General features: G+C 39.1%; 1 protein-coding gene and 1 pseudogene across 3 annotated transcripts in view; one reads left to right on the top strand and one right to left on the bottom strand.

Annotated features, from left to right (window-relative positions):
- Window positions 1-20,858, bottom strand: part of BTBD1 (BTB domain containing 1) — a 58,126-nt gene that overhangs the window by 11,489 nt on the left and 25,779 nt on the right. For all 3 annotated transcript variants that reach the window (XR_013395883.1, XM_028851258.2, XM_077940145.1), the window contains exons 4-5: window positions 15,544-15,741; window positions 4,423-4,615 (exon numbers count right to left, since the gene is read on the bottom strand). Coding sequence is in view for 2 of the 3 variants with exons in the window: in XM_028851258.2 (XP_028707091.1) it covers window positions 4,423-4,615; window positions 15,544-15,741 (391 nt within the window). In the remaining variant the exon portion in view is untranslated. The remainder of the gene's footprint in view (window positions 1-4,422; window positions 4,616-15,543; window positions 15,742-20,858) is intronic.
- On the top strand, window positions 17,069-18,745 carry LOC106999266 (fatty acid-binding protein 5 pseudogene; annotated as a pseudogene).

The following is a 20,858-nucleotide window of genomic DNA, read 5'->3' as shown; positions in this document are numbered from 1 at the left end:
TATTATTTACTGATATTTACTCAATTTAAGCAAATTGTTTTATATTATAATTTTTTTGTGGTAAAATATGTACCATTTTAACCATTTTTAAGTGTACAGCTCAATGGCACTAAATACATTCATATCATTGTACAACTGTCACCATTACTCATCTCTGTAACTGAATTTTGATGACATACAGGAACACCAATGGTTTTTAAATATGCTTTTTATAAGTGGCCACTATTCTCTTTTATTGGTTCTAGTAGTTTTTTTGGCTTGACACTAAGGTTATCTAGGTGGACCAGTTGTTCTCAAGAGCAGTTCCACCCTCAAGAAGGCATACTCGATTTCACAAAGGTTTAGGGGCACTACTGGCAAGGAGCCAGGGAAACTAGATTTCCTGAAATGCATAGAACAGTCTCCCGTAACTCAATCAACTTTTAGGTGTCTTGCCAGAATTCATGTAGGTAAAAAATCTGTTTATAACTACAAGCCTTGAACCTCATTCCATTTTGTTTATAAACCAGATTTTTTAGTGCATTTTTTTTTTTTGAGACGGAGTTTCGCTCTTGTTGCCCAGGCTGGAGTGCAATGGTGCAATCTCGGCTCACCGCAACCTCCACCACCCAGGTTCAAGCGATTCTCCTGCCTCAGCCTCCCGAGTAGCTGGGATTACAGGCATGCGCCACCACGCCTGGCTAATTTTGTATTTTTAGTAGAGACGGGGTTTCTCCATGTTGGTCAGGCTGGTCTCGAACTCCCGACCTCAGGTGATCTACCTGCCTTGGCCTCCCAAAGTGCTGGGATTACAGGCTTGAGCCACCGTGCCCAGTCTTTTAGTGCAATTTTAATATTCAGACTTTTACAAGAGGCGACTACCATATAAACAGAAGCAATATACAGTAAATTCTCATTATCTGCGTAAGTTATATTTCTTAATATACAGAATTAGCAAATACTAAACCACTGCTCCTAGGGGAAATATGTGTGCGTGTGTGTGTGTGTGTGTGTGTCTATACATATACACATATATACACACCTCACATAGATTATAATCTTAAATCCTAAAAACAGGCCGGGCGCGGTGGGTCAAGCCTGTAATCCCAGCACTTTGGGAGGCCGAGACGGGCGGATCACGAGGTCAGGAGATCGAGACCATCCTGGCTGACACGGTGAAACCCCGTCTCTACTAAAAAATACAAAAAATTAGCCGGGCGAGGTGGCAGGCGCCTGTAGTCCCAGCTACTCGGGAGGCTGAGGCAGGAGAATGGCGTAAACCCGGGAGGTGGAGCTTGCAGTGAGCTGAGATCCGGCCACTGCACTCCAGCCTGGGCGACAGAGCGAGACTCCGTCTCAAAAAAAAAAAAATCCTAAAAACAACTCATCCATCCAGGCAAGGTGGCTCATACCTGTAACCCCAGCACTTTGGGAGGCTGATGCTGGTGGATCACCTAAGGTCAGGAGTTCGAGACAAGCCTGGCCAACATGGTGAAACCCCATCTCTACTAAAAATACAAAAGTAGCCATGTGTGGTGGCACATGCCTGTTAATCCCAGCTACTTGGGAGCCTGAGGCAGGAGAATCACTTGAACCTGGAGGTGCAGTGAGCTGAGATCGCTTCAGCGTGGACAACAAGAGCGAAACTCCATCTCAAAACAAACCAATAAACACCTCGTCCTAGTATATTCTATTTTCTTTATTCCACAAAAAAGAAAACAGAATTTGGAAGTGTTAAGTGACTTGTCTGAGGCTGCCCCACTAAGAGGTGCCAGAGCTGGGATTCAAGCCCCATTCAACCTGCCCAAGAGCCAGAGTTTCCTGCACTCCACTGCACTGTCCCTCCCCGTCTCCACCTCTGTAGGAGAGCTGAAACAGGAAAGTAGAGCCTTGCCTTGTTCAGCCACAGCTGGAAACATGCTGGTCTGGCAACTAAAGCCTTTGCTGAAAATGACTAAGAAAGTGCCCCAAGTATTGACTTTACAGGTTACAGATAAATTTCAGCCAGTAGGCAAGTTCAGAAATAGACACCATGAGTAGGATCAACTATACATACTCTTTTACTTGGAACCTTTAAAGAAAACGTAAGTGGCAGCAATGCTGCTCATGGTATTTAAGACATAACACACAGGTACTGTGCAGCTGAAACTGTCTCATCATGGTGATACATATATGTACAGCAACTGACTACTTCAGTTTGCCTTCTAGTGTTGTCCTACCCAAAGTCTATGTATTGAACTACATATTTTACTATAAGTTACATTTATTTCCCCTTTATATGATAACTAGATCACTCATCAATTACAAAATGTATAAAGCATATTATCTATGAATTTTATTTCAGGTTAATAAAGTAGGAATTACAAAATATTTATTAAAAAAAGAGAGAACTGGGTTTGATAGGGTTGTGAACTACTAATGTATATAATGCCATTAGCAAATAATCAATCAGAATTATAATAACACTGCTGAAAACAGCAAGGATAGTAGGCATCTCTATCTTGAGGTTTCAGTAGTTTATCATGGCAAACAAGTACCCTTCTAGGCCTAATCTAGTAAGAATTATATCTGGAATGAAGGTGAAATTTTATCAAAAACCTTTCTGACATCGACTGAAATCAAATTGTTTTTCTTCTTTGATCTGTTGTGAGAATTATACTAATACATTTCCTAACACTGAGCCATTCTTTCAATCTCCAAATAAATTCTGTTTGGGTCATACAGTGTTATTCTCCTAAGGTACAGATTCAATATCCTAATGTTTTACACAAACTTTCTTCTTTATATTGAGATTGATCTAGATTTTTTTTGTCTTGCCTGATTCCTATATAAGGGTTACGCTTCCTTCAATAATTAACCAAGTAGTATTTTATTCTTTTAATGCTCAAGGAAACTAACTGTTCCTTGAGGATTTGACAAAACTCACCTGTAAAAACCACCTTGTGAAGGGACAGTTCTTTGATAACTTTTAATTCCTTCCATGGTAATTGGTCTATTCAGGCTTTCTTCTTCAGTCAATTTTGATAATTTATATTTGCCTATAAAATGATCCATTCCATCAACATGTTCAATTTATTAGCACAGAATAAACCCAGAATTAAAATAAAAATGTCAGCATATAATTGTATTCCCATTTTTACTTCTAAATGTGAATGTTTATTACCTTCGCCAGAGGTTTATTAGTCTTTTAAAGGAACCAGCTTATGGATTTATCAATTCTACTATTTCTAATTCATTAATTTTTGCATTTATCTATTTACTTTCTCTTTTCTTAGAGTTATTTTGCTATTTGTTTTCTAGCTACTTGGGCTGAATGCTTAAATCATTTATTTCTACTCTATTTACTATAAGTAGTTAATTATTATTTTTTATTTGTGTGCAGCTTTGGCCTCATCCCGTAATTTTTTACATATAGTTATTGTGAATTATTATTAAACAGCCTACAAAGTACATTTTTAATTTCCATGTTAACTCGAGATTTATAATAGTCCCCCATCCAACCAGATTTCTCTTTTTTAACCAACTTGTTAATTTCTAGTTTTATACTGAAGTGCTATTCAACAAATGAAAATCCAAAAGTCATGTTTTGTGAAGACTGGCACTGATTCTATTTTGACACTTGACCTAAAGAAACACAATACAGCAAAGACAATTTCTTCAACAGGATTATATGCATGCATTTTTCAAGATTCTTGATTTTTTTCTCAAAGTTTTTATAAATGTATACTGAGATATTTTCCCTGCAACATCCATGCAAAGAAAAAACTCACACTAAACATAGTAAGGTTGCATTTATTAATTGTAGCCCTAAGCCTGTAAAAATAATGTTTGATCAATTAAGGTCTAGAGCTCAGCTCACTGGGCAGTGGTGATCCAAACAAAAATCACATAACAGCCAGGTGTGGTGGCTCACCCCTGTAATCCCAGCACTTTGGAAGGCTGAGGCAGGTGAATCACTTGAGGTCAGTAGGTCAAGACCAGCCTGGACAACATGGTGAAACCCTGTCTCTACTAAAAATACAAAAATATTAGATGGGCATGGTGGTGCATGCCTTACAGGTTTGCCGAGTAACGGGAGGCTGAGGTGGGAGGATCGCTTGAACCCAGGAGGTGGAGGTTACAGTGAGAGAGATCGCGCCACTGCACTCCAGCCTGAGTGACAGAGCGACTCCATCTCGGGTGAAAAAAAAATCACATAACAGAAGGTCCAACCCAATCCTTTCTTACTCTGTTTTTTTCTTAAGAAGTCACCCTCACTCATAAATCAGTGAGGAGGGCGGGATGCCTCAGTGACTTCTTGACTCCTGTATTAACTTAACTTAAAAGTGTATTAAACAAAGTATAAAATGAAATGTTGGTTAATTATCTCCCATAATATATAAAAAAGGCCAAATGGTAACTGCTACCCCCACTCTACCCCCGTATCCCCAATATAACAGATACCTGATTCGATCACTCGTCCCACTGTAACCCCAGCGGCTTTCTACTTGCTGGAATCTATTGATGCAGCATTCCTTTCCTCTGAGGCAGCACCTTGGTCGGTCAATGTATTCAACTCGGGGTTTAGGGTTGACAGTAAAATGAAGAAAGAGGTTTACCACTTCACGATCTGACAAAATTCCAGATTGAGCAGGACCTGTGGAAATAAAAACATAAACCTAAAAAAAGCAATTTGATTTCAATTCCTAACTTTGGAATACTCCACTTAAAGTAAATTCAAATCTAGAGGATGTAACATAAAAATAGGGAAAAAAAATCTTAGCATATATAATCTTTGCATATATTTTAAAGTTTCGATAAATCCATTTGAGGTTAAACACATTAATTAAAATGTTAAAAGCATTAATTAGTCAAAATTTAGATTCAGGAATAAATGCTGTTCCTTATGGATGCCAGGAATCCTCCTTTCTCACCTTATATAAAAATCAACTCGAGATGAATCAAAGACTTAAATCTAAGAAACCATAAAAATTCTAGAAGACAGCATCTAGAAAACTCTTCAAGACATTGGCTTAGGTAAATAATTCATGACTAAGAACCCAAAAGCAAATGCAACAAAAACAAAAATAAATGAATGGAACCTAATTAAACTAAAAAGCTTTTGCACAGCGGAAGAAATAATCAGCAGAGCAAACACACGACCCACAGAGTGGGAGAAAATATTTGCAAACTATGCATCCAACAAAGGACTAATATCCAGAATCTACAACTCAAACAAGTCAGCAAGAAAAAAAACCCAAATAATCCTAGGACAAAGTGTGCAAAGGACAGGAAGAGACAATTCTCAAAAGAACATATACAAGTGGCCAACAAACATATGAAAAAATGCTCATGTTCATCACTAATTATCGTGGAAAGGCAAATTAAAACCACAATAAGGTATCACCTCACTCCTGCAAGAATGGCCATAATTAGAAAAAAAAAAAAAAAAAAGATGCTGGCGTGGATGTGGTGAAAAAGTAACTCTTTTACACTGCTGGTGGTAATGTAAACTACTACAATCACTAAGGAAAACAGTATGGAGATTCCTTAAAGAACTAAAAAGGGCCAGGCGTGGTGGGTCATGCGTGTAATCCCAGTACTTTAGGAGGCTGAGGTGGGCAGATCACGAGGTCAGGAGTTTGAAACCAGCCTGACCAACATGGTGAAACCCCATCTCTAAAAAAATATACAAAAATTAGCTGGGTACAGTGATGGGCGCCTGTAGTCCCAGCTACTCGGGAGGCTGAGGCAGGAGAATCGCTTGAACCTGGAGGCGGAAGCTGCAGTGAGCTACGATCGCACCACTGCACTCCAGCCTGGGCAACAGAGCAAGACTCTGTCTCAAAAAAAAAAGAACTAAAATTAGAACTACCATTTGATCCAGCAGTTCCACTACCGGATATCTACCCAAAGGAAAGTAAGTCATTACATGAAAAAGATTCTTGCACATACATGTTTACAGCAGCACTACTGGCAACTGCAAAAATACGGAGCCAAGCTAAATGCCCATCAACCAATGACTGGATGAAGAAAATGTGGTATATATACACCACAGAATACTACTCAGTCATAAAACAGAACGAAACAAAGGCCTTTGCAGCAACTTGGATGAACTTGGAGGCCATTATTCTAAGTGAAGTAACTCAGGAATGGAAAACCAAATATCATATGGTCTTACTTATAAGTGGGAGCTAAGATGCTATGAGGAGGCAAAGGCCTAAGAATGATATAATGAACTTTGAGGACCTGGGGGAAATGGTGGAAGGCAGGTGAGCGATAAAAGCCTACATGTTGGGTACCATTCCCCAACATGGTGAAACCCCGTCTCTACTAACAATACAAAATTTAGCCGAGCATGGTGGTGGGTGCCTGTAATCCTAGCTACTTGGGAGGCTGAGGCAGGAGAATCACTTGAACCTGGCAGGTGGAGGTTGCACTGAGATGAAATTGTGCCACTGCACTCTAGGCTGGGTGGTGACAGAGTCTTACTCTGTCTCCAAAAAAAAAAAAAAAAAAAAAAAGGAATAGAATAGCATTCAAATGAAAGATGGAGCTTTCTACCCAGAAAAATATCCTTCAAAAACGAAGGCAAGCTGGGCTCAGCAGTATGCCCCTCTAGTCTCAGCTACTCAGGAAGCTAGGGTGGGAGGATTGTTTGAGGCTGTGAATAGCCACTGCACTCCAGCCAGGGCAACATAGCAGGGCCTCATCTCTTTTAAAAAAAAAAAAAGATAAAGCTGTTTTTAGACAAAAGAAAAAAAAGAGTTGAGAGAATCTGGTTAGTATCCTGCCTGTTCTAAAAGAAATACTGAAGGGAATTTTTCAAGCTAACAGAAATGTTTCCAGATAGAAGCACACATCTGGTCATACAGAAAAAAATGAAGATAACTGAAAGGGCAAATATATAGGCAAATCAAAATGATTATTGACTTTAAAAATAATGTTTTGTGGGCTTTGTAACATATGAAAAATTAAAATACACGAAATAGTAGCACCAAAGGCTACAGAAGGTTAAATATAGCAAAAGTATCAATAATGCCTTTATTATAGTGTGGAAAATTTTAATTAAAATTTTTTAATTTAATTAATTTATTTATTTAGAGACAGGGTCTCACTGTCGCCCAGGTGTGGAGAGCAGTGGTGTGATCATGGCTAACTGCAGCCTTGAACTCCTGGGCTCAAGTGATCCCCAGCTCAGTCCCCCAGGTAGTTGGGACTACAGGTGTGTGCCACCACTCCAGGCAAATTTTTAAATTTTTTTTTGTAAAGACAGGGTTTCCCCATTTTGCCGAGGCTGGCCTTGAACTCGACTCAAACAATCTACCCGCCTCAGCCTCCCAAAGTGCTGGGACTAAGGGCATGAGCCACTGTTCCCCACCTAAAAATTTTAATTTTTAAGATTTAATTTAAAAATCAGTAAGAATATATTCTTGTAATAACAAGGGCAACCCACTAAAATAATAATAAAAGACTCTTTAATAAGGGAGGCTGAGGTGGGAGGATCACCTGAGCCCAGGAGGTTGACGCTGGAATGAGCTGAAATCATGCCACTGCATTCCAGCCTGGGTGACAGAGGAGACACTGTCTACAAAAAAAAAGAAAGAAAGTTTAATAGACTATTAATCATATTAAGTATAAAGTGAATCAAATATTCCATATAAAAGGCAAAGTCTTTCAGACTGAATTTTTAAAAAATGAAGCTTACAAGAGACATGGTCAAAATAACGTAAGGCTAAAAGTAAAAGGATGAGAAAGACATAAAATTTTTAAAACCTTGAGAAACTATACCAATATCAGACAAAGACTTTAAAACAAGAAGTTTAGGCCGGGCGTGGTGGCTCATGCCAGAACTTTGGGAGGCTGAGGCGAGCTGATCACTTGATGCCAGGAGTTCGAGACTAGCCCGGCCAACATGGCAAAACCCCATCTCTACTAAAAATACAAAATTTAGCAGGGCATGGTAGTGCATGCCTGCAGTCCCAGCTATGAGAACTGCTTGAGCCTAGGAGGTGGAGGTTGCAGTGAGCGAAGACTGTGCCACTGCACTCTGGCCTGGGTGACAGAGGGAGACTCTTTCGCAAAAAAAAAATAAAAAACAAAAACCCACAAGAAATTTAATTAGATTTAAAGTGAGATAGATTGTAAAGATAAAGAAGCAAATTCAATAAAAAAAAATCCTAAATTTGAATGTACCTAATGATATAGTCTCAAAATAAAGAAGAAAACTGAAGGAATCGAAAGGAAACACATTCTCAATCATACCCTGAGATTTAAATCTACTTTTAGTAACTGATAGAACAAACAAAAAGCAAATCAATAGATAGATATATAGAAAATTTGAAGATTATTACTATATAGTCCGTTCATAGATATAGTATTCAATTTGTTGCAGAGATACAGGACTATTCAGGTTTCTCTGCATATAACAAAGAAGAATACACTTTTCTCAAGTATACATGAATACTTATTAAAACTACCGTATGGGCCAGGTGAGGTGGCTCACGCCTGTAACCCTAGCATTTTGGGAGGCTGTGGTGGGTGGATCACCTGAGGTCACGAGTTCGAGACCAGCCTGGCCAAACATGGGGAAACCCCGTTGCTACTAAAAAATATAAAAATTAGCTGGGCATGGCAGCGCGTGCCTGTCATCCCAGCTACCTGGGAGGCTGAAGCAGGAGAATCGCTGGACCCCAGGAGGCGGAGGTTACAGTGAGCCGAGATCATGCCACTGTACTTCAGCCCGGGTGACAGAGCGAGACACTGTCTCAAAAATAAATAAAATAAAATAATAAAAAATAAATAAAATTACCATATGCTGGGCCAAAGCAGATATCAACAAATTTCAAAGGGCTGAAATGATACAGAATATATTTTCTGACTACAATGGAATTAAGCCAGAAATCAGCAAGAGCAAGATAAGAAGAAATCCCAAATATTTGGAAATTATCTACAATCTATGAGTCAAAGAAAAAAAAAAAGCAAAAATTAAAAATTTTTAATTGAATGATAATGAGAATACACATATCAAAAACTGGGGGGTGAAGGGTGCTGGGAGGAAAAATACAGACTTAAATATATGCATTCAAAAAGAATACAGGTTGACCTTCTAAGTATCTCAAAAAGTCACAAAGACTAATAAAATAACCCCAGCAAATTAAAAGCAAAGAAAGGAAAGGAAGAAAGTAATAAAGAAAAAGGCAGAAAGTAATGAAATGGAAAACATACTATAATAGAGAAAATTAATAAAGCCAGAAGTTGGTTCCCGGAGAAAATTAATAATATAAACTCTTAAACACTGGGGGGAAAAAAAGGAAATATTTCTAACTTTTGTATGAAGACAATTTTGACAATTTCATTGCAAGAAAAAATATAGAGAGAGACTAATTTCTCTCATTCAGTAGTCATAAAAATACTTTAAAAATTCAGCAAATTAAATCCAGTAATATATAAAAAGGATAATGCATAACAACCAAGTCTGATTTATGTAAGGAATCCAAAACAGGTTTAAATTGGAAAATCAATTAATGTAGTTCACTATATTCACAGAATAAGGGGAAAAACTGTTATCATTACCTAAAGAAAATAAAAAATAAAAAAATAATAATAATAAAAATAATTTGGTTCCTCTAAAAGAAAGCAAGAAAGGAAAAAAAAACAAAAAACAGATGTGACAATTTGTGAAAACAAATTGCAAGATGGTAAACATAAACCCAAATATATCCGTTGCACAAATTTACATTAAATGCAAGTGAACCAAACAGTTCAGATAAAAGACAAAGTCTGTCAGACTGGATTAAAAAACTATTGGCATATTCAACATCATTAATCATCTGTGACATGAAACTTAAAACCACAATGAAATACGTCCTCACACCCACACAAATGGCTAAAACTACAAAAACTGACAATACCAAGTACTGGAGAGGATGTGGGCAACCAGAACGAACTCTTATGTCTCTTCGCTTTGTTGATGAGTATAAAGTGTTACAACCACTTTAAGGGACTGTTTGGCAGGATGGCAGGATCTACTAATGCTGACCATATGCACAGCACACTCCATGACTTAGCAGTTCCACTCGTCTATATCCAACAGAAACGTTTACATATGTATACCAAATCACATGTACAAGAATGGCCTCAATGGCCCCCAAACAGAAACAATCCATATATCCAACAACAGTAAAATGGACAAATAAATCATGGCACAGTCATATGACAGAATATTACAAAGCAATGAAAAAGAATGAGCTACTGCCACATTCAACCACATGGATGTATCTAACAGGCATAATGTTAATAGAAAGAAGCCACACATAAAAGAATACACACTGTATATATGATTTCCTTTATATAAAGTTTAAATATGGACACAACTAATTTATAGAAGACAGAAAGTAGTCACCTTTCAGAGGGAGATTAGTGACTTAAAGGGTCATGACAAAGGCTTCTGGGGTACTAGTACGGTAGGATAAATTAGTTAAATGAGTATGTTCACTTTATTTGTTCATTTTACTATATGGATGTTAAACTTTATTATTTTTTTTATTTTATTTTTTTTTTTTTGAGACGGAGTCTCGCTCTGCCGCCCAGGCTGGAGTGCAGTGGCCAGATCTCAGCTCACTGCAAGCTCCGCCTCCCGGGTTCACGCCATTCTCCTGCCTCAGCCTCCCGAGTAGTTGGGACTACAGGCGCCCGCCACCGCGCCCGGCTAGTTTTTTGTATTTTTTAGTAGAGACGGGGTTTCACCGTGTTAGCCAGGATGGTCTCGATCTCCTGACCTCGTGATCCGCCCGTCTCGGCCTCCCAAAGTGCTGGGATTACAGGCTTGAGCCACCGCGCCCGGCCGGATGTTAAACTTTAATTTCAAAAGTTTGTTTAACAAAAACCCAAACACTGATTCTTATCAGCAAAAACAAAAACAATCTTGGAGAAAATTGGAACAAGTATAAGTCAGAAAGAAAAACTGGAATATATAATATACAAAGAATCAATGTAAGATAAACCGGTAAAAAAAATTTGAACACACCAACAGAACAACAAAAGACATGAATAATGTAAAGGAAAATAAAAAGGCCAATAAGCATAATAAAATATAATTCAGCCAGGCACACTGGCTAAGAGGCTAAGCTGGAAGAATCACTTAAGCTCAGAAGCTCATGGCCAGCCTGAGCAACATAGTAAGACTTCACTCTAAAACTAAAATAAAATCGAAAAATAAAAAGTAATACAATTCACAACAATCATGAAATAGTGTTAAAAATAAAAACCATGTTCCAATAGACATGGAAAAAGCTTTCTATAAAATCCAGCATCTCTTCATGATAAAAGCCCTCAACAAACTAGGCATCAAATGAATATCCCCAAAATAACAAGAACCATCTATGACAAATCCACAACCAACAACATGCTGAATGGGCAAAAGCTAGAGGCATTCCCCTTGAGAATTAGAAAAAGACAAGGATGCTCACTCTCACCACTCCTATTCAACATAGTACTGATAGTCCCAGCCAGAGCAATCAGGAAAGAAAAAGAAATAAAATGCACCCAAATAAGAAAAGAAGTCAAAACTATCTCTCTTCACAGATGATATGCTTCTATACCTAGAAAACTCTAAAGATTCCATCAGGCTGGGTGTGGTGGTTCATGCCTGTCATCACAGTGTTTGGGAGGCTGAGGCAAAGTGGATCACCTGAGGTCAGGAGTTTGAGACCAGCCTGGCCAACATGGTGAAAACCCGTCTCTACTAAAAATACAAAAAGTAGCTGGGGGTGGTGGCAAGCACCTGTAACCCCAGCTGGAGGCTGAGGCAGAAGAATCTCTCGAACTTGGAAGGCAGAGGTTGCAGTGAGCTGAGATCGTGCCACTGCACTCCAGCCTAGGTAACAAACAGCAAAACTCCATCTCAAAAAAAAAAAAAAAAAAAAAAAAAAAAAAAGTTCCACCAAAGGCTCCTGGAACTGATAAAGAACTTCAGTAAAGCCTCAGAATATAAAATTAATGTACAAAAGTCAGCATCATTTCTATACACCAATAACGTTCAAACTGAGAGCCAAATTAGGAATGCAATCCCATTTACCATGTCCACACAAAAAAGAAATACATCTTAGTTAGATGTATTTCTAAGATGTATTTCTATCAGGTATTTTTACATCCATACATCCTGGTTAGATGTATTTTTACTAAGTAAAAGATCTCTACAAGGAGAACTATAAAACACTGCTGGAGGAAATCACAGACGACACAAACAAATGGAAAAATGTTCTATGCTCATGGATTGGAAGACTCAATATCATTCAAATGACTGTATTGCCCAAAGCAATCTACAGATTTAATGCTATTTCTATCAAACTACCAACATCATTTTTCACAGAACTAGAAAAATATTCTAAAATTCACATGGAACAACAACAACAACAAAAGCCTGAATAGCCAAAGCAATCCTAAGCAGAAAGAACAAAACTGTAGGCATCACATTACCACTGGATTTCAAACTATACTATAAGGCTACAGTAACCAAAACAGCATGGTATTGGTACAAAAACAGACACATGCACCAATGGAACAGAAAAGAGAACCCAGAAATAAAGCTGCAGACCTACAGCCATCTGATCTTTAACAAAGTTGACAAAAATAAGCAATGGGGAAGATCCCTCTATTCAATAAATGGTACTGGGATAGTTGGCTAGCCATATGCTGAAGAATGAAACTGGACCCCCACCTTTCACCACACACAAAAATTAACTCAAGATAAGATTTAAAGTAAGACTTCAAATTGTAAGAATCCTAGAAGAAAACCTAGGAAACACCACTCTGGACACTGACCTTGGGAGATAATTTATGACAAAGTCCTCAAAAGCAATTGCAACAAAAACAAAAACTGACAAATAGGACATAATTAAACTTTCTAAAGCTTCTGCACAGTAAAAGAAACTATCAACCCAACAAATGGACAACCTATAGAACGGGAGAAAATATTCACAAACTATGTGTTTGACAAAGGTCAAATATCCAGGAGCTATAGGGAATTTTAACAATTCAATAAGGAAAAAAAATCTCATAAAAGTGGGCCAAAAAATATGAAGACATTTCTCAAAAGAAGACATACAAGCAGCCAACAAACATGAAAAAAATGCTCAACATCACTAATCATCAGAGAAATGCAAATCAAAACCACAATGAGATACCATCTCACACTCCTCACTCCTCAGAATGCCTACTAAAATAAATAAATAAACAAAAACAGTTGCTGGTGAGGCTACAGAGAAAAGGTAATTCTTACTCACTGATGGTGGGAATACAGACAAGTTTAGCCATTGTGGGAAGCAGTCTGGAGATTTCTCAAAGAACTCAGAACTACCAAGGTCGGGCACAGTGGGTCATGTCTGTAATCCCAGCACTTTGGGAGGCCAAGGCAGGTGGATCACTTCAGGTCAAGAGTTCAAGACCAGCTTGCCCAACATGGGGAAACCCCGTCTCTACCAAAAAATATGAAAAGTAGCTGAGCGTAGTGGTGGGCGTCTGCAGTCCCAGTTACCTGGGAGGTTGAGGTGGGAGAATTGCTTGAACCCAGGAGGTGGAAGTTGCAGTGAGCTGAGATTGTACCACTGCACTCCAGCCTGGAGTGAGGCTCTGTCTCAAAAAAAAAAAAAAAAAAAAAGAAAAGAAAAACACACAGAACTACCAGTCAACACAGCAATCCCATTACTGGTTATATATCCAAAAGAAAATAAATTGTTCCCCCAAAAGACACATGCACTCGTATGTTCATCACAGCACTACTCATAATAGCAAAGACATTGACTCAACCTAGGTGTCCATCAGTGGTAGACTGGGTAAAGAGAATGCAATACATACATACGCACCCATGGACACACACACACACCACAGAATACTACACAGCCATAAACAAGAACAAAATCATGCCTTTTGCAGCAACATGGATGCAGCTAGAGGCCATTACTCTAAGTGAGTTACTGCAGAAACAGAAAACCAAATACCACATGTTCTCACTTGTGGAAGCTAAACATTGGATACAAATGGACATAAAGATGGAAACAATAGCCACTGAGCACTGTTAAAAAGGGGGAAAGAGGAAGGGACAGAAGCGGGAAAAGAGTTGAAAAACTAATTACTGGATACTATGCTCACTGCCTAAGTGATGCGATCAATTGTACCTCAAACTTCAGCATCACACAATATACCCATGAAACAAATCTATATGTTACCCCCTGAATCTAAAATAAAAGTTGAAATTATTTTTTAAAAAATTGAGGGCTAGGCGCAGTGGCTCATGCCTATAATCCCAGCACTTTGGGAGCCCGAGGTGGGCAGATCACCTGAGGTCAGGAGTTCGAGACCAGCCTGACAAATATGATGAAACCCTGTCTCTACTAAAAATACACAAATTAGCCAGCTTGTGGTGGTGCACACCTGTAATCCCAGCTACTCAGGAGGCTGAGGTGGGACAATCGTTTGAACCTGGGAAGTGGACATTGCAGTGAGCTGAAATCGCACCACTGCACTCCAGCCTGAGCAACAGAGGGAGACTCTGTCTCAAAAAAAATAAAAAATAAATCACGAGACTTTTCTTTCTTTTGAATCAACCTGGCCATGATTTAAAGGCAGATAATAGTCAATTATGATATGGGTAATGAAAACAGGTCATAAGTGGTCATGGAGACTCAAAACAGATCTGATTTTAACCAGAAGCATCAACCTTAAGAGTCAAACAGGGGCTGGGTGTGGTGGCTCACACCTGTAATCCCAGCACTTTGGAAGGCTTGAGCCCAGGAGTTCAAGACCAGCCCAGACAGGATGGTGAGATCCTGTCTCTACAAAAAAAATTAAAAAATTAACTGAGCATGTAGTGTACACCTATAGTCCCTGCTATAGTCCCTGCTATTTGGGAGGCTGAGGTGGGAGGATTGATTGAACCTGGGAGGTGGAGGCTTTAGTGAAATGTGTCTGTGCCATGGCACTCCAGCCTGGGCAACAGAAGGAGACTGTCTCCAAAAAAAAAAAAAAGTCATAAAGATCTGTCATAATCTGGGGCAAGGCACTCAACCTCTCCCAACTTCACTTCTCTAACCTACACAATATGGATAATATAATTTTGAAAGGCTTAAATGAAATCATACACTTGCATATATGTTTGTCATGTGATCAGTACTGAATAAACAACAGCTTCTTTTCCTCTCTGGCACAGGGAGACTGATAAACCTTTTTTTTTTTTTTTTTTTTTTTTTTTTGAGATGGAGTCTCGTTCTGTCGCCCAGGCTGGAATGCAATGGCATGATCTTGGCTCACTGCAACCTTCGTCTCCCGGGTTCAAGCGATTCTCCTGCCTCAGCCTCCCGAGTAGCTGGGATTACAGGCGCCTGCCACCATGCCTAATTTTTTTGTATTTTTAGTAGAGACGGGGTTTTACCATATTGCCCAGGCTGGTGTCGAATTCCTGACCTCAAGTGATCCACCTGCCTCGGCCTCCCAAAGTGCTGGGATTACAGGCGTGAGCCACCATGCCCAGCCCTGACAGACTATTAAAAGAGTTTCAAATAGATTTTGGTGAATTTATACCCTTACCTGCTGCAAATTCCTCAATTGTCATCAGTGGGAACCGGATTAAGGAAAGTGCTTTTCCTAGAACTTTTTGTTTATTCCCAAAAGTCACAGGTAATTGTTGTCTCTGACATTCTGCTTCTGCCCAGCGTACAACAGCTCCAAAAAGTCGACTTTCTCGAATACTGAGTGTGTCTCTCTCTAGAACTGCACAGAGTGTATCTGCAGGCAAAATACAATATAAACCCAATTAGAAATACTTTAGCTCTCTAACCAATACCAACAGACATGGTTATATTAAGTTTTCAGATCTCAACAAAAAATAGGTTAGACACTTAAAACTACAGACTTTAAACTTTAAAATACAAATAATTAATGGGCTTAAACTCAAAAGTGTTCCACAAAAATCAGTTTAACAATCAATTTATTACTTACCATACATGCAATATTAGATATAGTACTCTCCTTATATATTTATGCCATTTATCAAGTAAACTCAACTATCCAGAGTAAGATTAACAAGCCACAGAAAAAGGTTCCAAGTTAATTACATAAATTCTTAAAGTCTACAGATTATAACTCATTCATTCATTCAGTAAATACTTATTATTAAGCACTCACTATGTGCCAGGTACTATTAGGCACTGATATATCTTTTTTTTTTTGCGGGGGGAGGGGATATAGAGTCTCATTCTGTAGCTCAGGCTGGAGTGCAGAGGCACAGTCTCGGCTCAATGCAACCTCTGCCTCTTAGGTTCAAGCAATTCTCCTGCCTCAGCCTCCTGAGTAGCTTGGATTACTGGCATGGGCCACCACAGCTGGCTAATTTTTGTATTTTTAGTAGAGACAGGGTTTCACCATGTTGGCCAGCCTGGTCTCGAACTTCCAACCTGAAGCGATCTGCCCGCCTCGGCCTTCCAAAGTGCTGGGATTACAGGCGTGAACTACTGCGCCCAGCTGGCACTGATATGTCACTAAACAAAAAGTTAAAAATTCCTGCCCTCACGGAGCTTACATTCTAATGAGGAGAAACACATTAAATAAACACAAGTAAATTAGAGTATCTTAGATGATATACGTGGATAAATACATCAGGTTAAGGAGAATCAGAAATGCAGTTTAAAATAGGAAGGGACCAGGCATGGCGACTTATGCCTGCAGTCCCAGCACTTTGGCAGGCTGAGATAGGAGCATGGCTTGAGCCCAGGAGTTTCAGGCCAGCCTGGGTAATATAGTGAGACCTCATCTCTATAAAAAAGTTTTTAAAAATTAGCCAGGCATGGTGGCATGCAACTGTAGTCTCAGCTACTCAGGAAGCTGAGGCAGCAGGGTCACTTGAGCCCGGGAGGTTGAGGCTATAGTGAGTCATGATCATGCCACTGTACTTCAGCCCAAGCAACAAAGTGAGACTGTGCCAAAAAATAATAAAATAAAATCGGGTGGTTTAGGCAGGCTTCATTTATGCCAAGACTTGAAGGAAGTGAGGGAGTAAGCCAAATAGATACCTAGAGGAAGAGTATTCCAGGACTAAAAGTACAGAGGCTCTCATATGAAAGTGTGCCTAGCGTATCTGAGGAATGGTAAGGAGGCCAACGTAGTGGAGTGGAGTGAGCAGGATGGAAGAATAGCAGGCAAGGAGGCCAGAGGCTGTGGGGAGCGGGGGCAATCATGCAGCACCCTGTAGATCATTTGGCTTTTACTCTGAGTGACATGGAGAATGCCTGGAGGATTCTGAGTTGTCACATTTTATGTTCTGAAAGGATCACCCTGGCCTCTGTGTTGAGAAGAGGCTATAGTGGAGACAATATCAGTTGGAGGCTCTTGCATCGATCCAGGTCAGGGATGGTGACCTGGACAAGGGGGGGTAGGAGTAGAAGTGGTGAAACTGATCATATTTGGAATATATTCTGAAGGAAGATTCAATTAGATTTCCTAACAGATTGGATGTGAGGTGTGACTTAAAGAGAGGAGTCAAGAGTAGTTATATATAGCTTATGCACTGGAGGGATGAGGGTAGTTTATATAGCTTATGCACTGGAGGGATGAGGGTGGCATCAACTAAGATGGGAAAGATCACAGAAGGCGCAGGTTTAGGGTGGGGAAAGAGCTGAAGTTTCATTTTAGACATACTAAGTTTGAAATTCCTATTTGACATCCAAGTATAAACGTCATGTCTGTACCTCAGGTCCTCACTCAGAACCCTTTTCCTCTTATGATAGGCAATATTAAAATAAGCTCAGTTACTTTTAAGTTCTAGCAGCCCAGAAGCAAGAAGTTCAGAAGAGAAAGGGGCTTTAGAGGCTAATATGCTAGAATGAAATGATAAACTGCAATCCAACAGGGATAGAGAAAAGAGGAAATTTGTGAAAAGAAGACGTTAAGCACTTGAAAAGAATAGCAATCAAGGGTCTTATAGAGCTTTTTTAAAAAAACAACACTTCACAGACCTGAGGGTTTTACTGTACAATACTAATGCAACTGATACTTAGTATTAATAATCGCGAGAATCCTAAATTATATTCGGTATATATTGTTTAACATAGGTAGGTAAAATAAAATATGTCTTAGATTTCTCAAAGGGTCAAAATAAATACCCCAGTTCGACAGCACGCTGTCCACGCCGACTTCAACCCCACTCTGCACGCCCGCCTGCCTGCCTGCCTGTGCCCACCCACGCCCACCACGGCCACAGTTCAGCAGCTGGAAGGAAGATGGCGCCTGGTGGACAGCAAAGGCTTTGATGAATACATGAAGGAGTTAGGAGTGGGAATTGCTTTGCACAAAATGGGCGCAATGGCCAAGCCAGATTGTATCATCACTTGTTATGGCGAAAACCTCACCATAAAAACTGACAGCACTTTGAAAACAACACAGTTTTCTTGTACCCTGGGAAGGAAGTTTGAAGAAACCACAGCTGATGGCAGAAAAACTCAGACTGTCTGCAACTTTACAGATGGTGCATTGGTTCTGCATCAGGAGCGTGATGGGAAGGAAAGCACAATAACAGGAAAATTGAAAGATGGGAAATTAGTGGTGGACTGTGTCATGAACAATGTCACCTGTACTAGGATCTATGAAAAAGTAGAATAAAAATTCCATCATCACTTTGGACAGGAATTAACTAAGAGAATGACCAAGCTCAGTTCAATGAGCAAATCTCCATACTGTTTTTTTTTTCATTACTGTGTCCAATTATCTTTATCACAAACATTTTACATGCAGCTATTTCGACGTGTGTTGGATTAATTAGGATCATCCCTTTGGTTAATAAATAAATGTGTTTGAGCTAATAAAAAAATAGTAATAAATACTCCAGTTCCTAAAAAAGGACAGTTCTAGATGGATAGCAAAAATCTCTAAAGAACCTAGATAACATAGGCACTTCTATGAAATATCTAATAGTTATACTTTATATTAAATTTAAATAAAAATGAGTATGCTATACTTACACACAAAAGAAATCAATTAAAGCATTAAATATGATTACACTATCCAGAAATACATAACAGATAAACATTTCTTTAAATACTTTTCTACAATAGCGGCAGGCACAGTGGCTCACTCCTATAATCCCAGAACTTTGGGAGGCTGAGGCGAGTGATCACCTGAGGTCAGGAGTTCGAGACCACCCTGGTCGGTCAACAGGATGAAACCCTATCTCCACAAAAAAAACAAAAATTAGCTGGGCGTGGTGGCAGGCACCTGTGTAATCCCAGCTACTCGGGATGCTGGGGCAGGAGAATTGCTTGAACTCAGGAGGCGGAGGCTGCAGTGAGTTGAGATCACGCCATTGCACTCCAGCCTGGGTGATAAGAGCAAAACTCTGTCTCAAAAAAACAAACAAACAAAAAAAACTTTTCTGCAATGGTCTACACATGCTAAGAGCCAAATATTTGCTTAATATCAAACATAAGTAATATCCTAGCAAAGGTATCAAAGTCCCAGACTTTAATAACATGTTAAAAATAAACTGGTTACACATAATTTTTTTTTAAAAAATCAAACTTTAGTATCTCTTATTGTAGCTAAGCGGATGACTATAAACTATGGCACCAGGAAGCCCTTTCACAAGTAAATTAAAAGCAATCAATATGCCACAATACTTGTCGGATTAAGAATATACAGTGATGACAATATTTAACCATTTGATGGAAAACCAGAAGACTTTGAACCTACATGTCTCCACTTGGTATGCTAACAACTTCTGCAGAGATAAACACATAAACTTTATTACTAAAAAAAAGCACATCATACTACCCTTGGTGTAAATTCATTTTGTTCTATCAACATGATTAATTATCTTCTTCCTTTAGCAAAAGGCTGTAAGAAACAGTATCCCTTCCTCCAGAATACATATTCAAATCCCAGAGGAGAAAAAACATCCTGAGAATATAAGACAGCTATAAAAAGCTCCTAAGGCCAGCCCTTTCTTTCAGTTCCCAGTCTTCTCTTGAATTACCATTTTCTGGGGCTAGACATAATAGTTCACACCTGTAATCCCAGCACTTTGGGAGGCTGAGGCGGGCAGATGGCTTGAGCCCAGGAGTTCGAAACCTACCTGGGCGACATGGTGAAACCCTCTCTCTACCAAAATAATAATAATAATAACATTAATAAAAAATGCTTTTTAATTAATTACCAATTTTTAACAAGTACATTTGAAACAAACTAGTCGATGGGGTAGAAAGACAAACACATAGATCTTCTACTGGCAGATGTGTTAAAGTAAGAAGTTAAAGCTGAGAACCAAATAAAGATCAGAAAAACACAGCAGATTGTTTCATAAATGTAACACAATACTGAATTTTCATATAAACAACTGTGAGTCAAATCAAATGACCAAATATTTATTGGGCTTCTACCCTGTACAAGGCACATACTTCAAGATTAGCAGGCTCCAACGGCATGCATAATTTAAGAGCTATTTATAAGGTGTACGTTACCCAGATGCAAGCAGTAAAACTTCAAATGAGAACAGACTGAAGAACAAATGAAGCATTTGACAGCCCCTAACAGGAAGGAAATTAGGATTACGTAATGTTTCATTAACAACTTGGGCAGTGTTTAGGGCTCTCAAATATCCAGTAACTCAACAGACACCACATGCGGGTGCTCGGGAGGAATCTGATTTAGTCCCTGTCCTTCAGTATATTATAAGCAGTGTATTATTTGTTCCCAAGGTACTGTGCAATATACAAATGAACAACAGGATGTTAGAACAGAGGAATATACCAAGCATCATGGAGGAGGGTGGGGTATCAGCTCTCAAAAAATAAGTCCTGTGGAAGTGTTATTTTAGCCAGGATCTTAAGACTGTGTGAGAGCCAGCCAAGATGGGA

Source organism: Macaca mulatta, chromosome 7 (genome assembly GCF_049350105.2).
Source record: "Macaca mulatta isolate MMU2019108-1 chromosome 7, T2T-MMU8v2.0, whole genome shotgun sequence".
Classification (NCBI taxonomy): Eukaryota; Metazoa; Chordata; class Mammalia; order Primates; family Cercopithecidae; genus Macaca; species Macaca mulatta.
This window is presented reverse-complemented; position numbering and strand designations above follow the sequence as displayed.